Source organism: Bactrocera dorsalis, chromosome 4 (assembly GCF_023373825.1).
Source record: "Bactrocera dorsalis isolate Fly_Bdor chromosome 4, ASM2337382v1, whole genome shotgun sequence".
NCBI lineage: Eukaryota > Metazoa > Arthropoda > Insecta > Diptera > Tephritidae > Bactrocera > Bactrocera dorsalis.
Window position 1 is genome coordinate 50,267,053 of NC_064306.1, and position 19,918 is coordinate 50,286,970.

Here is a 19,918-nt window from a genome sequence, read left to right on the forward strand (position 1 = left end):
GGAAAACATTTTTTTAATTCTAGGTGCGATTAATGATTTAAGTTAGACATTTGTCCCAAGTCAAGAAACTGAAAGTTTATTTATGCAAGATCAGAGCTCTACAGATAATTTTGGAGGTAAGTGCTACAGTATTCTTTACGGTACATGCATACAGCATAATATTTGCTTTTTTAAAGATGTATCTAAATCTGACCTGTATTTGAAAATACAAGGTGCGTTTCAAAGTAAACGGGACTTAAAAAAAACAGAACAAAGGGGTTTTCGGCAAAATCAATTTATTTCATTAAAAATAGTCTCCTTCTGCTTCAATACAGCTTTTTGCACGGTCTAAAAGCATGTTGAATGAGTGTTTTAGCTCGTTGGCCGGTATGGCCGCCAGTATGACGGTGCAAGACTTTTGAATGGCCTCTACGTCTGTATAACGCTTTCCTTTCATAGGCAAATGCATTTTTCCGAAAAGCATAATGCGATAAATCGATGTGTTTTAGATGTTCCATTCCATTTCTATGAATTTCAATGATGATTTCGGCTGATTCCGGCTGATTTTGATGAATTCACTCACAGTTTCGATGGACTTTCCGGTGATCACGAATTTGGATTGGCTCACATGTTGATGGTGATTTATGTCCGCACGATCACTTTGAAAACGTTGAAACTACTCGTGCACTCTGCTACGTGATAGGCAATCATCACCATAAACTTGTTTTATCAATTGAAATGTTTCGGTAAAAGTTTTACCAATTTTAAAACAAAATTTAATGTTGGCTCTTTGTTCGAAGCTCATTTTTGCACCGATAACACAAACATACTGACACTTAAAACGCAATAACTTCACTTCCCATCAATGAAATGTCATGAAATTCTCACTGGACAATGGATAAAGATAGCAGATTCTAGGGCGCTACATCAAAAATTACACTTTGTATGTACGGTTTGAGACATATCATATTCCTATTCTGACTCGCTACCCGATTTTATCCGTCTAATAAACCTGTATTTCGGCAATCTAACCCTATGTAGGTTCGTACGTCTTAAGGAGCATGAACAAGAAAAAGCGTTAACTTCGGTTGCATCGAAGCTAGAATACCCTTCACAAATAAAAAAAAAAACAATTGCCCAAACAAGATCATGATTTTGAAAGTTATGTTTATATGACAACTCTACTCGTTTGGTATAGTGTTTCGATCTGAATAATGGATTGGATTTTACCACTGCCTTATTATTATCAATCCTTGTCAACTTTCGTGAAGCTACCTTTTCAAATAAAAAAGTTTTCTATACAAAAACTTGCTTTTTGATTATTCAGTTCATATGGCAGCTATATGCTTCAGCGATCTGATATATATTGGTAATAAATGAACAGCTGGTTGGGAAGAAAACGATTTGTGAAAACTTTCAGATCGATATCTCAAAACCTGGGAGACCAGCTAAATTGACTTAGCTCGTCACTTTGATCATTTAGATATGTATATTAGATGTACTATACATACTTTCATATTATAAAATCTCCCATGGTTACATTTTAAAAAGGTTTTGAACTATTTGGGATATCGATTAAACATTTTATTATTAAAAAAGTTGTATACTCCTTTTTTTAAAGATATCTCACCTCAACAATCATCATATAAGCAGTATAGTTAATTAAATCAAAAATTAGACTGTAGTAACTTTTTACTGAGCTCCGGTCTATGTCTTCGCCTACTTATGTTTATGATAAATATTCGATTATATTGATTTCAATCAATTTCGTTTTATTACAATTTGCGATATTATCTAACATTCGTTCCGATTCGAATTCGGGTCTTCCTTACTTGTTATATATTAAAATAGTATTTAAATAATTTTCATTCCACCAAATGTTTTATTTAAATAAAAACAATTAAGAAGAGTCAAATGAATTTAATAAGATAAGCTTAAAATATAACAAGTATTAAAATTTTTCGCCCATGGGCTTTATGGTGATGTTGTGAACCTATAAAAAAAGTATAACTGGTGTTATTCAAATAAACCCCTTTTTGTACATATTTCCTGATTGTAGTTACCTGTACATTTGGTGGTGTGCTTATTGCCCATAAAACAGCATCGGCCACATCCTCAGACGTAAGACTCGGTAGCATATCCTTGACAACATTACGAATAGAAGTGGGCAGTATGTCGGTATCGACAATGCCTGGACTGATAGTCTAAATTTAATGAAAAAAAAATGTAGTATGTATTATGGGTATGAGATTAATTATGCGAGCTGAAATGTAAAATAGAATGCCAATAGTAAAGCTTATGACTTCTTTGTTCCGTTTATTTTTTTGTAATGCAGATAAATGCTTGGTAATTGATGTCATAAACAAAATAATTAGTGTCAATATGCATTTTTCGGTCTTGTCTTTGTATACGATGTTGCCTTTTCTCTTTCTTACGCTATGACCTTCGAAATTTAACATACTATCTGATCATATGTAACCCGGACTGACAAAAAAACTACATTTTAACGTAGTTTAATACAAATATTTATAATCGTCTTCGAGAGCTTTTGATCAAATTTTCCACACACAATTGTTGGGTTGACCTTCAGTAGCTCTTCAAGACGTCTTTTTTGTGCGAGTTTTAAGTCTTTTTGGACGAGTCGATTGACACATCTCATACTAAAAACATTCACCAAAATGTCAAGTCGATACATAAGAGTTTTGGATATCCTCTGACATCTGTCTAAAGTCAACGCGACGATTTTCAAGCATAATTTTTTTTTAACTTTTTCGATGTTATTGTAATTACGACTTCGCTACCTTCACTTAAGCTTTTGTGTCACGCAAATACTTGTGTTATTGACCAAGCGGACTCCCAAAAACACTTTTGTAATATTTGCAACGAATCTGTAGTCGTAAATCCATTAGAAACACAAAAAATCCACACAAACTCGTTCTTCAATTTTTTTCGTAATTAAAAAACGCCAGATAAACCCTTCGCGTCGTGAACAAACCATTGGCAAACACACACTATTGAACATTTGGAATCACACGAACAGAAAAAGGGTTGTACCAATATAGGAAATTTTCGTTTTTGTTTGCGCGCGCAGTTTATATGAATCAGTCTGGGTCAAATTTGATCAGCGGAGTCCTATTGATGCCACTTTCATTAATCTCTACAACATTTTTTTTTCTTAATACCACCACCTACCGTTATTCGTACACGAGTCTTGTACCGCTGAAATTCTTGTCGATAGATTTCGTTCATAGCTCGTAAAGCGAACTTTGTTGCAGGATATATATTGAGCGATGGCAAGTTTGGACCCAAATTCGGAACTTGCAAACCAGCCACACTATTAATGATCACTATATGACCTTCAACATCACGTTCACGCATTGAATTGAAAGCCTCGCGTGTACAAAAAACCGTACCCAACAGGTTCGTATCGATGGTGTTGCGTATTTCATTCGTATTCTGACGTGCACTCAACTCCGTAGTCGCTATAATACCAGCATTATTCACCAAAACATCAACACCGGCGCCAAGTTTCTGCTGCGTCCACTTGAAAGCATCGTTCACACTCTCCTCCTTTGTTATATCACATTTGCAGGCGTGCAAATTGGAGCGAAATCGCGTTGGTAGTTCCTGTTGCAATTGCGCAATGCGTTCCTGGCGACGTGCTAAACCAACAACAACAAATCCAGCACACACCAAAGCCTTGGCACAAGCAGCACCGATGCCACTGCTAGCACCAGTTACCATAGCAACTTTGCCCTGCCAGCGCTCCATGTTGAATGTGATGGCAAGTGATTATGATTTGATATTCAGTTATTCAAGTGAAACCCTCTAACTGCTATATTAGTTAATCGATATTGTAAAAAATTAGTATCGACCTAAATCATCATGCATAAGTAACTACATATGCAATTGCAAAAATATACATATTTATGTACATACACCTACATTAATTTGTAGCAAACTGCATGAAAATTGTCTATATTCCTCACTCAGTTACTACTTAGTTGTCTTTGAAAGTACATGCAATTCCATGGAACGTTGGCAGGGTAAATTGGCAGTGGTCACCGGTGCCAGTGGCGGTATTGGTGCTGCCTGTGCTCGAGCTTTGGTGGTGGCAGGTCTACGTGTCGTCGGTCTCGCGCGGCGAGAAGCTAAATTGCAGGAGCTCAAACTCAGCTTGCCTCCAGCGTTGCAACCACAGTTCATACCACGTCGCTGTGATGTATCTAAAGAGGATCAGGTTGTAGCGGCAATCGATTGGACGGAACGTATGTTGGGTGGCGCGGATGTACTGTTAAATAATGCTGGTATCACACGTGAAACTGAACTGGTGGCGCCTGATAATACTGAGAAGATACGCCAGGTAATTGATACTAACGTCATGGCAGTGTTATGGTGTACACGAGAAGTGTTCCGCGGCATGATGAAGCGTGGCAACGAGGGCCACATATTGGTCGTTAACAGTATAGCTGGGCAGCAGGTGTTGAATTTTATTGATGTGCTGCCGAGCTTCAATATTTATCCGGCAACTAAGTTTGCCATTACGGCGATGACGGAGACATACAGACAAGAATTTCAACTACACAAAAATAAAGTTCGCATTACGGTGAGTATGTAGTGCCATGAAGCTTAGCCTTAATTTTGAAATAAGCAGTAGTATGCTATTTTGACTTCTCTGTTGCTTGATTCTCTGTTGCTAATTCCATATATTAATGCATTTCAAAAATTTCTGTTTTAATTACAAAAAATATGTAGTCACATTAAACGTCATATTTTTCGGATATACGTTCTAAAGAAATAAAATCATTAAATTAAATTGAACGCTTTATTTCGATAACTTGCAGCCTTTTTGAAAATAATTTCATCATGCCACTGTAATAGAAACCCTCATTCCCCCTTCAGCAAAAGTCGATTTTCACAAGCTCTCTTGAAGCATATTTTTTACCCACAAAACGATTTGCCATAACTAGAAACAAATAGTAATCACTTGATGCCAGTCCCAGACTATAAAGTGAAGCTCTCAACTAAACTTTCAGAGCTTCTGCCGAGTCACTGTTGAAATACGTAGGTTGCTTTTTATATTTTGGAATTAGAGAACAAAAACAAAGATTATTCATCGAAAATTGTTTAATTTTTTATTTTTCAAAATATTCTCACTTAAGATCTATAGTATACACTTTGCCATGCGTTTTAACTAATTCTTGAAGCACTTTTGCCAAAGCATGCGTTCTGAATGCATCTTCCGCCTCTTCAACTTATTTTGGACGACTTTCCCGAAATTCGTCTTGGAGTGATCTACGACCTCGATTGAATTCATCAACCATTGTTAAACGCTAGTTCTTGAACTAATTTTATCGACACATTGTTGCTGAGGTAATTCACGTCGAAAGTGCTAAAAAATAAAATGTTCGCGATCTGATTCCATTTTTTGATCGAGATGAATATTTCAAGTTACTATAAATAACACTTCTTCGTCGAAAAAAAATGTCAACATAACTTTGGTTTTTGGCCAGCCTTGGCTTCTTCGGCTCACCATTGTCACGATATTCGGCCGATTAATCGCCAGTTTCCGGATCGTAAGCATAGATCCAAGACTCAACCCCAGTAATAATACGTTTCATGACTTTTTGGTAGTCGGAAAGTATTGTTTCACAGACGTTAACGCGACGCTTTTTTCGAAAGAATTAAGTGGCTTTGGAACAAATCGTGCTTTCACTTTTTTTTAGACCCAAATGATCTTTACAAATGGTTTTCACTGCTCCTTCCCATGCCAGTAAGGTTTCTGACTGTTAATCGTTGATTCTCAAGCATCAATTCCTATATTTTGATCATGACGTGTTGATCATCTTGGACGTGCTTCGTGGTCAACGCGTTCTCGAACCTCTTGGAATAATTTATACCAACCAAAAACTTGGCACAGATGTCACTCTCAGTCCTACCAAGCTGGAAAAAAAATATTTCAACGAATGGATTTTCGCGTAAAATTTAAATTAAAAAGTCTTAATATTTCTGGTGAATCTTAATTACTCTCCTACTGATCAAAGCAGGGCGCTTCTGGACGATTGTTTGCTTCCGACGGCTTAATTGTTGACAATACAGTTGCGAGGTTAAAGTTTAGTCCTAAGAGAGTAGCTCATGTTCACTGCCAGACTATAGGAAAGCCTTCCTGATCGCCCTGTCTGGCACCGTTAGTGCCGACTCCCTGCCATTCGATTACAAAACACGACCGTTTTCGCTTGCCGTAGTAAGTGACTTTTCGACACAAGTAATCATCAACTTTCTTTCTGTATTCAGTATTATTTAAATAGTTGCAAACGATTTTGTTTGACTTGGCTCACCTGGATCTTAACATTAATAAATTGACAATGCGGTTTTAGTTGTGAGCTCATAACAATTCAACCAAAATTGTGTCATGTTTCTTCCTGCCGTTTAGAAATTGAATATATTAGGATTTGTATACTCTGTGATACTCTTTCTTCTAGATCGTTTTAGCAACTTCTAAAATGGTGGTCCCGCACTCCCTGTTTCACTTTTCAAACGTTTCTTGAATATTAATGACACGTTTCTTCAATATAATATAATGACATTCCCATTAAGAAGGGCCTCATCTAGTATACTAAAATTTGCCACATTTTAAATACAACCTGTATTTCCACTCCCTTCTTAATACTGGTGCGTATTCATTCATTTCATTCATAACTCACGGATATAAACATTTGCAGTCCCACTAAAAGGTTGCGTGAATTTTCAATTTTTCACCACTATTAATATTATATTTAACTTGACATTTTGTCATTTGGAAAGGGTATTTGTCCCGGTGCCGTGAACACAAACATATTTCCGGAAGAAATTCATTTCTATGTGAAGCATATGGCACGCTTGGAGCCAGCTAATATAGCTGATGCGGTTTTATATGCGCTTCGTACTCCGCCCCATGTCCAGGTGGGTAACCAACATATTTTTGAATATGCCTGTGTAACCCTATATTAATATGAACTCTTCTCGAATATTTAGATTCACGAGATCACGTTAAAACCGATGGGGGAAATATTTTAATGTACATATTTTTCATTTATTGAACTTTGAAGTGTTACAGCAAACAGGAACTGTTATTGCAGAAAATATTAAACGTACTATTATATAATTAAATGTAAACTGTTTTTAGAATATATATTTTTTTGTTTCCATTTTGTGTAACTCATTTCAAAACCATACAAGGGATGGCTTTATTTTTCATTTCTTGTCCAAAAATGGTGGTGTTATTCTTTTGTTTAATATATAGTCCTTATTTGATCACACTTTTATAAGGAGGTATACGCCCATCTTCATACAGGTCAAACAAATCCTTTAGCTGCATCCTTCCAAAAGGTTGAAGTTTCCCAAGAGATAAACCAACATAGGCAGCTTGTGACCTGGTATATGCGTCACTGTAGGCTAAGTGCTCGAATTGGGGTTCTGCTTTACAGATAACCATCTATTCTGTGACCTCACGACAAGACAACAGGGCGTATACCAGTTTAATGCCTCGAAAAACTTCAGAAATAATAAGATAGAAGATAATAAATCCGTTGCGAGAGCAATCATAAACACTAGATTTTCTTTTCGATTAGGAATTTCAGTTAATATCTTTTCATTCAGCAGTTAGTTACTGCTTATTTAGAGTTATTGAATGTTCTACCAGTGATCTATTGTCGTCGATGAGAACGTTCGGTATGTAGAGCACTGCGACTGTTTTGCCCTTCTCCAAGTAGTCAATATACCTAAATCACAATTTGTTGACCTCAGAAAACGTGGGTAATCATCTTTCAAACCGACACGGCACTCTTCGGCTTCCTCGAAATACATTTGCCGTGTGAAGTTCGCTGTTATAATATCCTTTTGTTTTTGGTTTGGTTCCAGTGAAAACATGTTTCGCCGATCGAAATGCTTTTAAACGACGTCATACTCTTTTGTGAAATAGTCTTACTATTGCGCTTGTTGTCCATTGTTCAGGAAATAACCTACGCGGTTAGGTTAGGTTAGATGGCTGATCAAAGGTCGCATGTGGACTACTATATGTAATCCTTTGCGAGGCTATAAAAATGATGAACTTCTGTGTTCGAACTCATAAATTAGCAAAACGCTTAGTAAAGTAAAGCGTTAAAAGGGAGATGCTAGCCTTACTGAGGGCAAAGAGATCATTAGATCTCTTGCGATCGATCTTGGGCCAAAAGGCTTTTGTGAAAGTGCATGTATTGATGGTGACCCAGCGCTGGCTTAGCTTCCGCGAAACCCAGTTATGTAGTAGTAGAACACAAGAGGATACTGGAGCATTGACTCGCTCCCATTCTAGCGATAGTGGGTATAGGGTGTCTTCTCTTGCTAGCTCATCAGCTTTACAGTTCCCTGCGATTCCGCTGGGGCCTGGCACTTATAACAATCTTTTCACAAAAACACTTGTTGTTATTAATAGCGAGGTTAGGCACTCTTCGCCGCTCTGCTAATCTAGTGGATGATCACTTCTACTTAATGGCTGCTGGAAGAAATTGCAATAGTCAGGAAGTCTGAAATTAATTAAGGGGAAGAGTCACCGTTTACAGCATCATAGCCCTCTTTGATTTTGCCATGCGATTTCCTCCTAAAAATGTATATCTAAAATCTACGGACATGTCACCGCTTACAATGTGTATAGTAATTAGGGCGGTGATACTAACTACTCATCGGACCGTCCTTCTTTAATTTCCTCTAGTTTAGAGTTAGGATCGAAGGCTCCAAATGCAAATGCTCCATAGCAAAACCTTCTTGATCGTCAATCCTGGCTTGGTCACCTTTTGCGTCGATTTCCCGCCATTTGACTCAATTAGTTTATTGTTATTGTAAGTGACCCACTTCTCATTAATGGTACGCTTCAGAAATGGAGCGATTTTGTTACGATTCGGCAGCCGATATTTTTTGTATTGACATTTTCGACAGTTGGCGTTTCAAAGTGTTATCCGTGTATCAAGTCAATAAACATTTTTCACATTGGTGTTTTCGCCATTATAGAAAATGTAAAATATAGCGGATTTTATCTGTGCTAGTTTACATCTTTGAATTGACGAAAAAGTTGTTTAGAACGAATCTTATTTTTCTAACGCCTTATAGCCTAAGCCGATCGCACGTATCCAGTACAAGATACAGATTTAGAAAAATAAATAATTTATTTACAACAGAACTTATATTTATCAACAATAAGGTTCCAACCTCCAAGCGTTTTGAATTTACTTTTAAATATAAATATCCGTTAGTTGCATTAGCACTCAAACAAGTTGTAAGCGAACTCATACACTGGTCCGAGGCAACCCACATATGTTCCAATGAAACGTAATGCAATTGTTAAAACCATTATTGCTATCAGCGCTGCAATTTTTGTCAACAACAATTAACATAACTACAACAGTTGCTTCAACCGACCGACTGTTTGCGTCTTAACACCACCAAACAAGCGAGCCGCGCAGCTCGACGGCGCGATCAACGCTCCAGCCACGCTTACTGAATGCCTACCATGCGCCACAGCCAAACTGGAAACGCTTTAATGGCAAATGTTAAAAAAGTAAAAGGTGACGTCGACTCACGTTGACGTTGCTGCCGGCGTTGTCGTTGCGCCGCCGCTTTTATTGGCCGTCGTCTGGTGATTTTCTTGGTTTGGTCGTTTCTTGAATTGTGTACTTTCAGTTCGTTTGGAACCTTATGCGAAGTCGGTTGAGTGCGAATTGACGCTTTAGCGAAAATAGTGTTGTATATTTTTTGAAAAATCATCGTTGCGCTTTACAGTTAAATCATTTCATGCTTGCGGTATTGTAACTTTTTATACTCACGCCTGCTGCTGTATTTACCACGCTTACGTATACTGGACACTTGTGTGCTTGTTTTGACCCGTTTTCAAGCGCAAATCCCTGCGCGTTAAGTCCGGCATCGCATTACCATTCATCACGTTGCCGACGTCGTCGAAATGGGGTGTTCTGCTCGGCTAATTGGCAGCAAACACACTTAACAAGCAATATTGTTTATTATTAGCTTAAGCTTAGGCTCTCTTACTCCATTTACACTCGTGCGTGGCGACGTTTGTTCTTACGGTGCTCGCGTGCATTTTGTGTTAACGTGAGTTTGTTCTACGTGAAACTGTGTTGCATTTGTTGACTTGTGACTTGTGCAGCAAAGGTAGTATCTATCAGCGGAAAATCTGAAAAATGTGAAATGTGAGCTGAGCAATGTGGCAAATCGCGTAAAAGTGCAAACCTGTCAAAGCAGAATATACGTGTACAATAACAAAAACACAACAGAAATAAATAACAAAGAAAAGAAGCCAACATTTACAATAAGAAATTAACGTCAGCAACCTGTCGTAAAGTCATCATCATTGTATGCACACATACATATGTACACATATATATAGAACAAGTGCAGCGATACTTGCCCACAGCTGCAACTACTGCAGCAACTAATGATTTTCCCGTGCATGATTGTCTCAATACTTTTACAATAAATAAGAGAAATATATATGTATTTTCTGCCGGCATTTGAGCGATTTTCCCTCCCGGTGAAAAGTTTTGCTACTGTAGCTCAGACGCGCCTAGACCCCTTTTTCAAGCCTAGTACGCGCATTGCTGCTGTCGTTCGCTGGAGTTTGCTGCTGTAAATTTATATGTGTATTACACGCCAGCGCAATAACTTACTCTCCGTTACCGGATTGCAATGTGCGCGCTGAAGTAGAAAGTTGCCGTCAATCGCATTGTTGGCAACTTAAGTGCGCGTGTGTGTGTTTGTGCTTTTCTTTTAATAATTTCGCATTTTTAGCGTTTGTGTTATTGTTTTAGACATACATCATCGTAGACATACATATATACAAATTAAAAAAATACACTTAATGCCCTTGAATGAAAACTCTGAGCAATATGGAAAATGTATAATTTCGTTGTGTTGTTATTGTAGCGTTACATAAAGAAAGCTTTTGAGTTAAAAAAAATTTTGGTGAGATTGAAAGTCGATAAATTTGAATTGTAAAAAAATAATATTTAATTGTTTTTTGGTGAAAAAGTCACTTTCGCGTGAAGATTATTTATTGTCTGTGCAATAAACGTTTGATTATACTTTTTAAAGTTAAATATTAAAAGTATTAAAAATACAACAGCAACAAAATGTCGGATATATATTATTGCAGTAACAACAAGGTGAGTGTATTTGAAAGAAATTTATATTTCTTATGATTGCAAAACTATAATTTTTTGAGGATATTTCTCATATGAAAACTAATTCCACAATAAGGAAATTTATTAACAGAAGATAATAATAAAGAAAACAAATCTTCCATACGTTGATCACCACTTTTTCAAGCTACTGCTATGCGTTGCATACAAAATGCTGAAATTATTATTGTCCATTAAATTTGGTGAAAATTTTAGTATTTAAACATTTTTTTTCTCACTCAATTTAAGGGGGGAGCCTGCTTATCGGGCTTCAAAAATCGATTTTTTGAGGACTTTTTTGGGTGAGAAAGAAATAATTGATTAAAACGAAATTTCTATGGTTTTTGAGGTATCATTCGAAGTTTTCGCTTGCTGCCCAAGCGCTTATATAATATATCTGCTAGACGTTCGGTCACTATTTCCCTTCTAGCTTCAACAATATCTCGAATTCCCATCTACAACTTCTTAGATAAATTTTAAAAAGATTTAAGCTAAAAAATTGATATTTTTAAGCTTCTAAAGCAGGCTCCCTCCTTAAGGGGTGTGTGAAAATTCCAAAAAAATCACTTTTTTGTTTTTGCTTATTTTTGATAGGTTATGTGTTTACAAATAACATACAAAAATTTTAAATGAATATTTCAAATATTTTTTGTTCAAAATAATCTGATTTTTGAGCAAGTTTAGTTTTGTTTTCAAAGTTCATATTCTTAAATTTAAAATTAAAAAAAAAACGACTTATGCTATTTGTCTATGAAAATGGCTGGGTAATATTCAGGGTGTAATGTGTCTGACAATGAAAAAAACGATTGTGACATTAGTTACTAATTTTTGTAATTATTTAATAATTAAACGGATTTTTAGTCTAGATTTGTAATTTGTTTCTAATTTTCTAATATACAATACGAGTTTGTTGCTTAAGTCTTTAGTTTACAAATAGAAAAATGAAGTTTTCAGGTTTTTCACTACTTGTCTAATGGATTAATGTCTTTGCTGCTTGAAAATATTGTATACATAATCCATCCAATATATAACCTTATCAGCTCTTAATTTCACACATCGACTTATCGCTCGTTTAAGGGGTTGTATATAATTCAGAATTTTTTTTCTGTGAAAACTTTTAAATTTGTAGATCTAAAAATTTGTACATATATTGTGGTATCTTTTTATTGTATTTTAAGACTTCGTATTAGTAAAAATATTTATTTGGAAAGGAACTATAGCTGATCTCCGGGAGCTTCTCTCAAAAAAGACGTTTTGCGGTGACCATCTTTGAATCTTAAACCTCTGAAATTAAAAAACCAAACAGATTTCATTTAAATAATGTTAAATTTATTTAAGCAAATCAAAGGAATACGCAAAAAAAAATTTAACAAAATGTCGGTTTCTTAAAAAAAATTATTTTTTAGCAAAATTTTGGACTTAAATTGTTTATAAAAACTTGTTTATCGATGAAAAAAATATTCCCTTAATTACTAAAAATATATTTAAGAAACTCCTGTTAAACTTTTAGACTAATCGGTTTAGCCGTTTTTGAGTAATGTTGGTCACCGACTCTAAAACACCATTTTGGCCTTTTATGTAACGGGTGATTTTTTTGAGGTTAGGATTTTCATACATTAGTATTTGACAGATCACGTGGGATTTCAGACATGGTGTCAAAGAGAAAGATGCTCAGTATGCTTTGACATTTCATCATGAATAGACTTACTAACGAGCAACGCTTGCAAATCATTGAATTTTATTACCAAAATCAGTGTTCGGTTCGAAATGTGTTTCGCGCTTTACGTCCGATTTATGGTCTACATAATCGACCAAGTGAGCAAACAATTAATGCGATTGTGACCAAGTTTCGCACTCAGTTTACTTTATTGGACATTAAACCAACCACACGAATGCGTACAGTGCGTACAGAAGAGAATATTGCGTCTGTTTCTGAGAGTGTGGCTGAAGACCGTGAAATGTCGATTCGTCGCCGTTCGCAGCAATTGGGTTTGTGTTATTCGACCACATGGAAGATTTTACGCAAAGATCTTGGTGTAAAACCGTATAAAATACAGCTCGTGCAAGAACTGAAGCCGAACGATCTGCCACAACGTCGAATTTTCAGTGAATGGGCCCTAGAAAAGTTGGCAGAAAATCCGCTTTTTTATCGACAAATTTTGTTCAGCGATGAGGCTCATTTCTGGTTGAATGGCTACGTAAATAAGCAAAATTGCCGCATTTGGGGTGAAGAGCAACCAGAAGCCGTTCAAGAACTGCCCATGCATCCCGAAAAATGCACTGTTTGGTATGGTTTGTACGCTGGTGGAATCATTGGACCGTATTTTTTCAAAGATGCTGTTGGACGCAACGTTACGGTGAATGGCGATCGCTATCGTTCGATGCTAACAAACTTTTTGTTGCCAAAAATGGAAGAACTGAACTTGGTTGACATGTGGTTTCAACAAGATGGCGCTACATGCCACACAGCTCGCGATTCTATGGCCATTTTGAGGGAAAACTTCGGACAACAATTCATCTCAAGAAATGGACCCGTAAGTTGGCCACCAAGATCATGCGATTTAACGCCTTTAGACTATTTTTTGTGGGGCTACGTCAAGTCTAAAGTCTACAGAAATAAGCCAGCAACTATTCCAGCTTTGGAAGACAACATTTCCGAAGAAATTCGGGCTATTCCGGCCGAAATGCTCGAAAAGTTGCCCAAAATTGACTTTCCGAATGGACCACCTAAGACGCAGCCGCGGTCAACATTTAAATGAAATTATCCTTAAAAAAGTAAATGTCATGAACCAATCTAACGTTTCAAATAAAGAAACGATGAGATTTTGCAAATTTTATGCGTTTTTTTTTTAAAAAAAAGTTATCAAGCTCTTAAAAAATCACCCTTTACTTCCAAGCAATCTGAAATGCCTTTTCAAATTTGCGTATAAGTTCGAAAGTATTCACCGAAACGATATAAAATTGTCTGTGTGTATTCTTAAATATATCTACATTAAGAAAATAAAAAAATATTTTTTTTGGAAAATTCTAACTACATATAACCCCTTAAGAAAGCAACCCAATCGTCGATATGAGTTTTGAACTGACACAATAATTGAAACGTTTTTTAAGAAAATAAGAAAAGAAACACATTTCATTACTAACAAGAAAGCTACAAATTTTACGCTCTATTAGTATTAAAATTATCGCCATTGGTTTTGCATTTTTGCTATCCTCCTCATAGTTTTGCGGTATACCATATACTCAAACTTTTACTTTTACAAAGGCTTTTATTGTTATATATACATACAATTATTTTTTCGTTTGAATTTTCTTTAAATATCTGCGCTTTCTACGACTTGCTTCAATAACTTTTGCTCACAATTCACTCAGATATGCGCTGTCAACTAACAGAAGCTTGTGCGATTGTGTTGTGTGCTACATAGGCCTAGAATGTCTAATGTTGCTTAATTTAAATTCAAATATCATGCAGATATTCGTGATTTGCCTAAGTTTATTGTTCAATTTGTGTTATACTTTTAGTTTTTCTACCACTTAAATGGAATTTTTCTTTTTTTACTGCGCTCTGAATGGCGAATTAATGGAGAAGATATTCTCTTTCAGTTTATGAGAAAATGTTTTTCGATATCTTAAATATTTATTTAGATAATATTTGAATCTATGATTGCGATCTGAATTTATTTCATTTTTAAAGATTGATTTTTTAATCCATATATTAATTTAAGTTATATTGAAGCTAATGAAAGGAGAACTTGAACTTGCGTCATTTTTAATTTAATACTTCTTGATTTTCTTTTGATGTATGACCCAGCTATAGTCTAGTAGAAGTAAATTTCCTAAGAAACTTTGAGTCTTGTAATTTAAAATGATTTTTTAATGAGTTATAAAATTCGTAAGAAATTTGCCTTTAAATAAACAAACTTTCCTTAATATCTTCTAAGCGGTTAGGTTTACGAAAAAAATATATTATTTTGGTAAGCATTCAAACTAAGAAACGGGTAAATTCTTCAAGTAGTTGGAAACGAGTTATGAAGTTTTCGATCTGACTTTCAGGCGGAGGACCTTTCTGTTATAATTAAAAGCTCCTACGTGGGAAGAGTTTCATATATGTAGGTGTCTAAAAATCTATTATTCAGAGTACCAAGTGAAAACAAATATTCGTTTTTTTGACACACCCGAGTATATACATACATAGATATAGCCTACCCTGAAGCACGAGCGATTCTGATCTGAGAATAGAGGTTTTATTTTTAAAACCAATTGGTTATCGGTCTAAGAAGCTTTTTAAAATGATTGTTTAAATAAAATTTCCTAAAATTAATTATTAGAGCCCTAAAAAGCTTTTTTAAAATGATTGTTTTCATAAAAATACTCTTTAGGACCATAGAATATTATTTAGCGTCACTTTTGGAACATAAAATGTTGTTTTCATCATACAATATCTTTAAAACCGCTGTTGCTTATATGGAAGAGCGTAAAATCACACTTGAATGCTAGTGTGACTAAAATTTGTATCTATTTCGTATTCATTTTAGATAAGACAAGATTATTTAGATTTAGACAAGAAAAAGCGTTAACTTCGTCTACACCAAAACCTTTCACAAATAAAAATATCATACAAGAATCTGATTTTGATTGATCAAATTGTATGCTACTCTACATATGCTATGGTATATAGCTTCTCATAGAAAAACTTGGTTTGTACGCAGGCAGTTATATGGTATAGTGGTTCGATATGAAAAATTTGTTCGGAGATTATAACATTACCTCGGGTAATAAATGCCGAATTTCGTGAAGATCTTGCAAAATAAAAAAAAGTTTTTCATAATAACTGGATTTAATCATTCACTGATTTGTACGGCAGTTTTATATTATAGTGGTCCGATATCGTCAACTCCGACAAATAATCAGCTTCTTTGCGAGAAAAGAATTTGTGCGAAATTTCAGACTGATATCTCAAATACTGAGGGACATGAACGGACAAGGCTATATCGACTCAGCTCATTGAGCTGTTAATTTATATCTGTTCATTTATATCTGTACATTAGGGCCTCTTTGCTCGTTTGCTGCAAAGTTCCTGACAAACTTAATATACCCGTTCAGAGTATGCAAATTATACATTAATGATAAATATCAAAGAGGCTAACCAACTTGTTAAAATCTCTGAGTAATTTTTAAACTTTTGATCATAATTGAATCGGCTGTTATTCTGTGTCCTGAATTCTAAATATTTTCCATTAGCTTTCAGGTATTATTAATCCTTTATTTTCCTGGTATATTGCAGTTTATTTTCGAAATATTTTTGTTTTATTTGCTAAATTATTACTCTAAATAAAGTATTTATGATTACTTTATAATAATAAATATACAGACCTGTGTGTATGTATATATAACATAGTAACTTTCGTATTTTTTTAAATTTTTATGCAAATACCTAATTAAAACTTAATTCATTTTCGCAACTTCACATTGCCAAAGTATCTCATTTACTGTTTAAATACTAAATTGATTGATGTTCGAAATTTCGAAATCCAAGCAGTGCATTTAAAAGAAAAACTATTACGCTTTCCACATGTGGCAATACACAAATATTTATGCATACACTTATCTACATTTCTGCATATCTTTTAATTGGTTACGGAGGCGTCAATAAAAACAATAATTATAGTTTTTGAGCAGAGAAAATATATGAGCAATATTACATCATGGAAAAATAGGAAAAGAAATATAATTTAATGGGAAGAGATTTGAGCAATAATTGTTTGGCTGAAATAATAACGTTCAGTTTTAATTAGGCATAAATGTTTGGCATGCCTCTTGGCTATACAAACCATTGCACACATACTACATTAATCATATAATCGCTCACATGTTTACTTATTTCTTTAATTTCTTTTATATCATTGTTTTTAATAAACGCTAAAGGGATTTTCATAACGATCACAAGAGCTATTGAAATATGATACACACTTTTTGCCGATTGCGTAAGTTGCGTAAGTTTACATCTTAATGTCCGCTCAAGCAACCATTAGTCTCCGCAGACATTTATATATGAATGCCGGTAAGCAAATGCATTAAATGTTTACCGTTATTTTTCCGCTTGCGATTACGAAAAAATATTTATAGACAAAAAAAAAACGATTCATTGCTTTTCTTTTTCAAATACTCACCACACACATACACTTACGCATTCCAACAGTGCTTACAAAACATTTTCGTGTAAAAAATTGCACTGTCTTAATGCAAAAAGTTTGTAGTTATGTGTTTAGGCATACATATTCACATGCCTAATATTAATTCATATGTAAATAACTCAGGTTCCACAACAACAATTAATCTTTGAAAATTTCTCTAACGTCGTCGTGATGTGTTCGACTGCTGGATTCGGTTGACTAAAGTGACACAAATGAGTCTCAACATGGATCAATAATGATCGTGTTGATGTTGTTAATGACGATGACGTTGGGGAGATTTTTTGTGCTGGCGGTTACGCTACTGCTGCTTATTGCTGCTTGATTGTAGTTGTTAACTTATTATTTTTTTTTCGATTCCACATAGTTTTTGCTTTGATGGCGCTTGTGAATGTGATGACTTTAGTGAATATCAGTGAAAGTGCAACCGTTATAATGGGCCTACAATTGACTCAATCCACTGAAAGAGTCTTGGAAATATGCATCTACTTATAGTACTGTTTGTGTGTTAGTGTGTCTTTATAATAGCGCTATAATTTAAATAAAAAAATCAATAACATGCCATTGAAAGCAAAAGCGAAGTCTAGGTTTTCTAAAGCGAGCGCTTGTTATAGAAATCATAGGCTTAATGCGCGGCATTTCTTTCCGAATTTTTGTTTTCGAATTTTTGTTTACAAATTTTATAGGCGGAGATTCACAAAGAAAATCTTCAAAAGGCATATAAACCGTTACTAGATTTAACTTTGTATAACTAGAAGAAACAACTTATTCAACATTGATTTCATTTCATACCAATTTTTTTTTTTTCAAGCTAAAGAGAGATACAAAAATAATATATTATGATTATTGTTAAAATTTTAATTTCATTATTTGTGTATCTGTGTCTAACAAAAAAATTCGGTCGAGCAATCCCTGATATTCTGAACTATTTCAACTATTACGCGGAGTTGGAAGTAGAAACTTCGAACTGATGAAGTTGTGGTTCTAAATTTCAATTATAAACAAACGGCTGCACCGATGCTAATATATCCTTCACAAGTGCATTTCTTTTAGTAACTATGTGTTCAGTTTGTATGGAAGCTATAGGCTATAGTAATCTGATCTGAATAATTTTTTCGGAGATTATATTATTACCTTAAGCAGTAATCCATGTCAAATTTGGTGAGATACCACGTCAAATGCGAAAGTTTTCCATACAAGCCCTTGATTCCGATCGTTCGGTTTGTATGGCAGCTATATGCTATAGTGAGCCGATCTGAACAATTTCTTCCGATATTACATTATTTCTATGAACAATAACTCATACCAAATTTCGTGAAGATATATCGTCAAATGAGGAAGTTTCCCATGCAAGCATTTGATTCCGATCATTCAGTTTGTATGGCAGCTATATGCTATAGTTAACCGATCTGAACAATTTCTTCGGAGATTACATTGTTGTCTTAGAAGTTTTCCATACAAGAACTGGATTCCGATCGTTCAGTTTGTATGGCATCTTAAAAACTGAGGGACTAGTTCGTACAGACAGCCGGACATGGCTACATCGACTCAGTTCAACATACTGATCATTTATATATGTGACCTGGTCTATGGAAAGGGGGCTTAGGTGTCAAAAAATCAATTTTCACTTTTTAGTTGATTCGGATGGAAGATGAGATGCTTTTTCTGTTTCCCAGAAAACTAGTTTTCGCACGTTAGCTCTCTTTTCGTAGACTACGTCACATATATGCTTTATAGGGTCTCCGACGCTTCCTTTTGGGTGTTACAAACTTCGTGGCAAACTTAATAAACCCTACAAACAAACGTCGATTTGTGGGAATTAAAAAAAAAAATCATTTTAAATTGCAAGACTGCTCATTTCTCCCCAAGAAGCTGCTCATTCATACAAACTGAATCAAGGTATTGAATGGAAAACTTTTTCATTTGAAAATATAACTTCAAAATCAAGATAAAGATCTAGATTTCTTCTTATAGCATAGATTTATCTTTCTAGAAAATTATCTTTATAAGATACCTATAACATGATATACCAGAAATATTCAATAATATAATTCAGTGCAGCTGAGGTTAACGGTGTTTCTTGTTTCATTTAAATTATATATCAGAATCATATTATTCTCTCATTTAAATGTGGGTATTAATAATTGTGTTTTTAATACACAATCTTAGATTTTAAATTTTTCCTCCCCTCTGCCACCCTATAATTGTCAAAATATATTTTAATATTCAATTCACTTTGACCTTCCTAGTGCTGCGTAAGTTTCTTATACTATTCGCGCTGCTTCCAAAACACATTACTTTTAAATACACATGTATGTATGTGGCTTTGTACATTTTTCCTCAAGTATTGTTTACTTCATATTTCCGTGGGAAAACGAATTTTCATGAAAACAATTTTTCTTTTATTTTTTGAACGTTTTTCCACGTTGAAGTGTTACTTAAATTTTAGTAATTTTAATTTTTCAACACCAACGGCGCAATTAATGCACCTTCAAGTTGGAACGCCTGCAGGTGAGAACCGGCCCAAGGTTTTTTCTTTGCCTA

At 34.9% G+C, this 19,918-nt stretch overlaps 3 protein-coding genes across 3 annotated transcripts in view; 2 read left to right on the forward strand and 1 right to left on the reverse strand.

Annotated features, from left to right (window-relative positions):
• Positions 1 to 1,838: 1,838 nt before the first annotated feature.
• On the reverse strand, positions 1,839 to 3,756 carry LOC105222742 (farnesol dehydrogenase). The gene is made up of 3 exons (XM_049456852.1): positions 3,172 to 3,756; positions 2,043 to 2,183; positions 1,839 to 1,972 (listed from the first exon to the last, which is right to left on the reverse strand). Exons 1-3 carry the CDS (start codon positions 3,748 to 3,750, stop codon positions 1,931 to 1,933), a joined length of 762 nt encoding a protein of 253 aa, XP_049312809.1. The 5' UTR covers positions 3,751 to 3,756; the 3' UTR covers positions 1,839 to 1,930.
• An 82-nt stretch (positions 3,757 to 3,838) lies between these two features.
• Positions 3,839 to 7,164, forward strand: LOC105222743 (farnesol dehydrogenase). Its single transcript, XM_011200190.4, has 3 exons — positions 3,839 to 4,585; positions 6,784 to 6,921; positions 6,994 to 7,164. Exons 1-3 carry the CDS (start codon positions 4,010 to 4,012, stop codon positions 7,033 to 7,035), a joined length of 756 nt encoding a protein of 251 aa, XP_011198492.2. The 5' UTR covers positions 3,839 to 4,009; the 3' UTR covers positions 7,036 to 7,164.
• Positions 7,165 to 9,693: 2,529 nt separating this feature from the next.
• Positions 9,694 to 19,918, forward strand: part of LOC105222741 (uncharacterized) — a 72,446-nt gene continuing 62,221 nt past the window's right edge. Inside the window, exons 1-2 of the mRNA XM_049456850.1 lie at positions 9,694 to 9,792; positions 10,795 to 11,168. Of these exons, the coding sequence (XP_049312807.1) occupies positions 11,136 to 11,168 (33 nt within the window). The 5' untranslated portion in view covers positions 9,694 to 9,792; positions 10,795 to 11,135. The remainder of the gene's footprint in view (positions 9,793 to 10,794; positions 11,169 to 19,918) is intronic.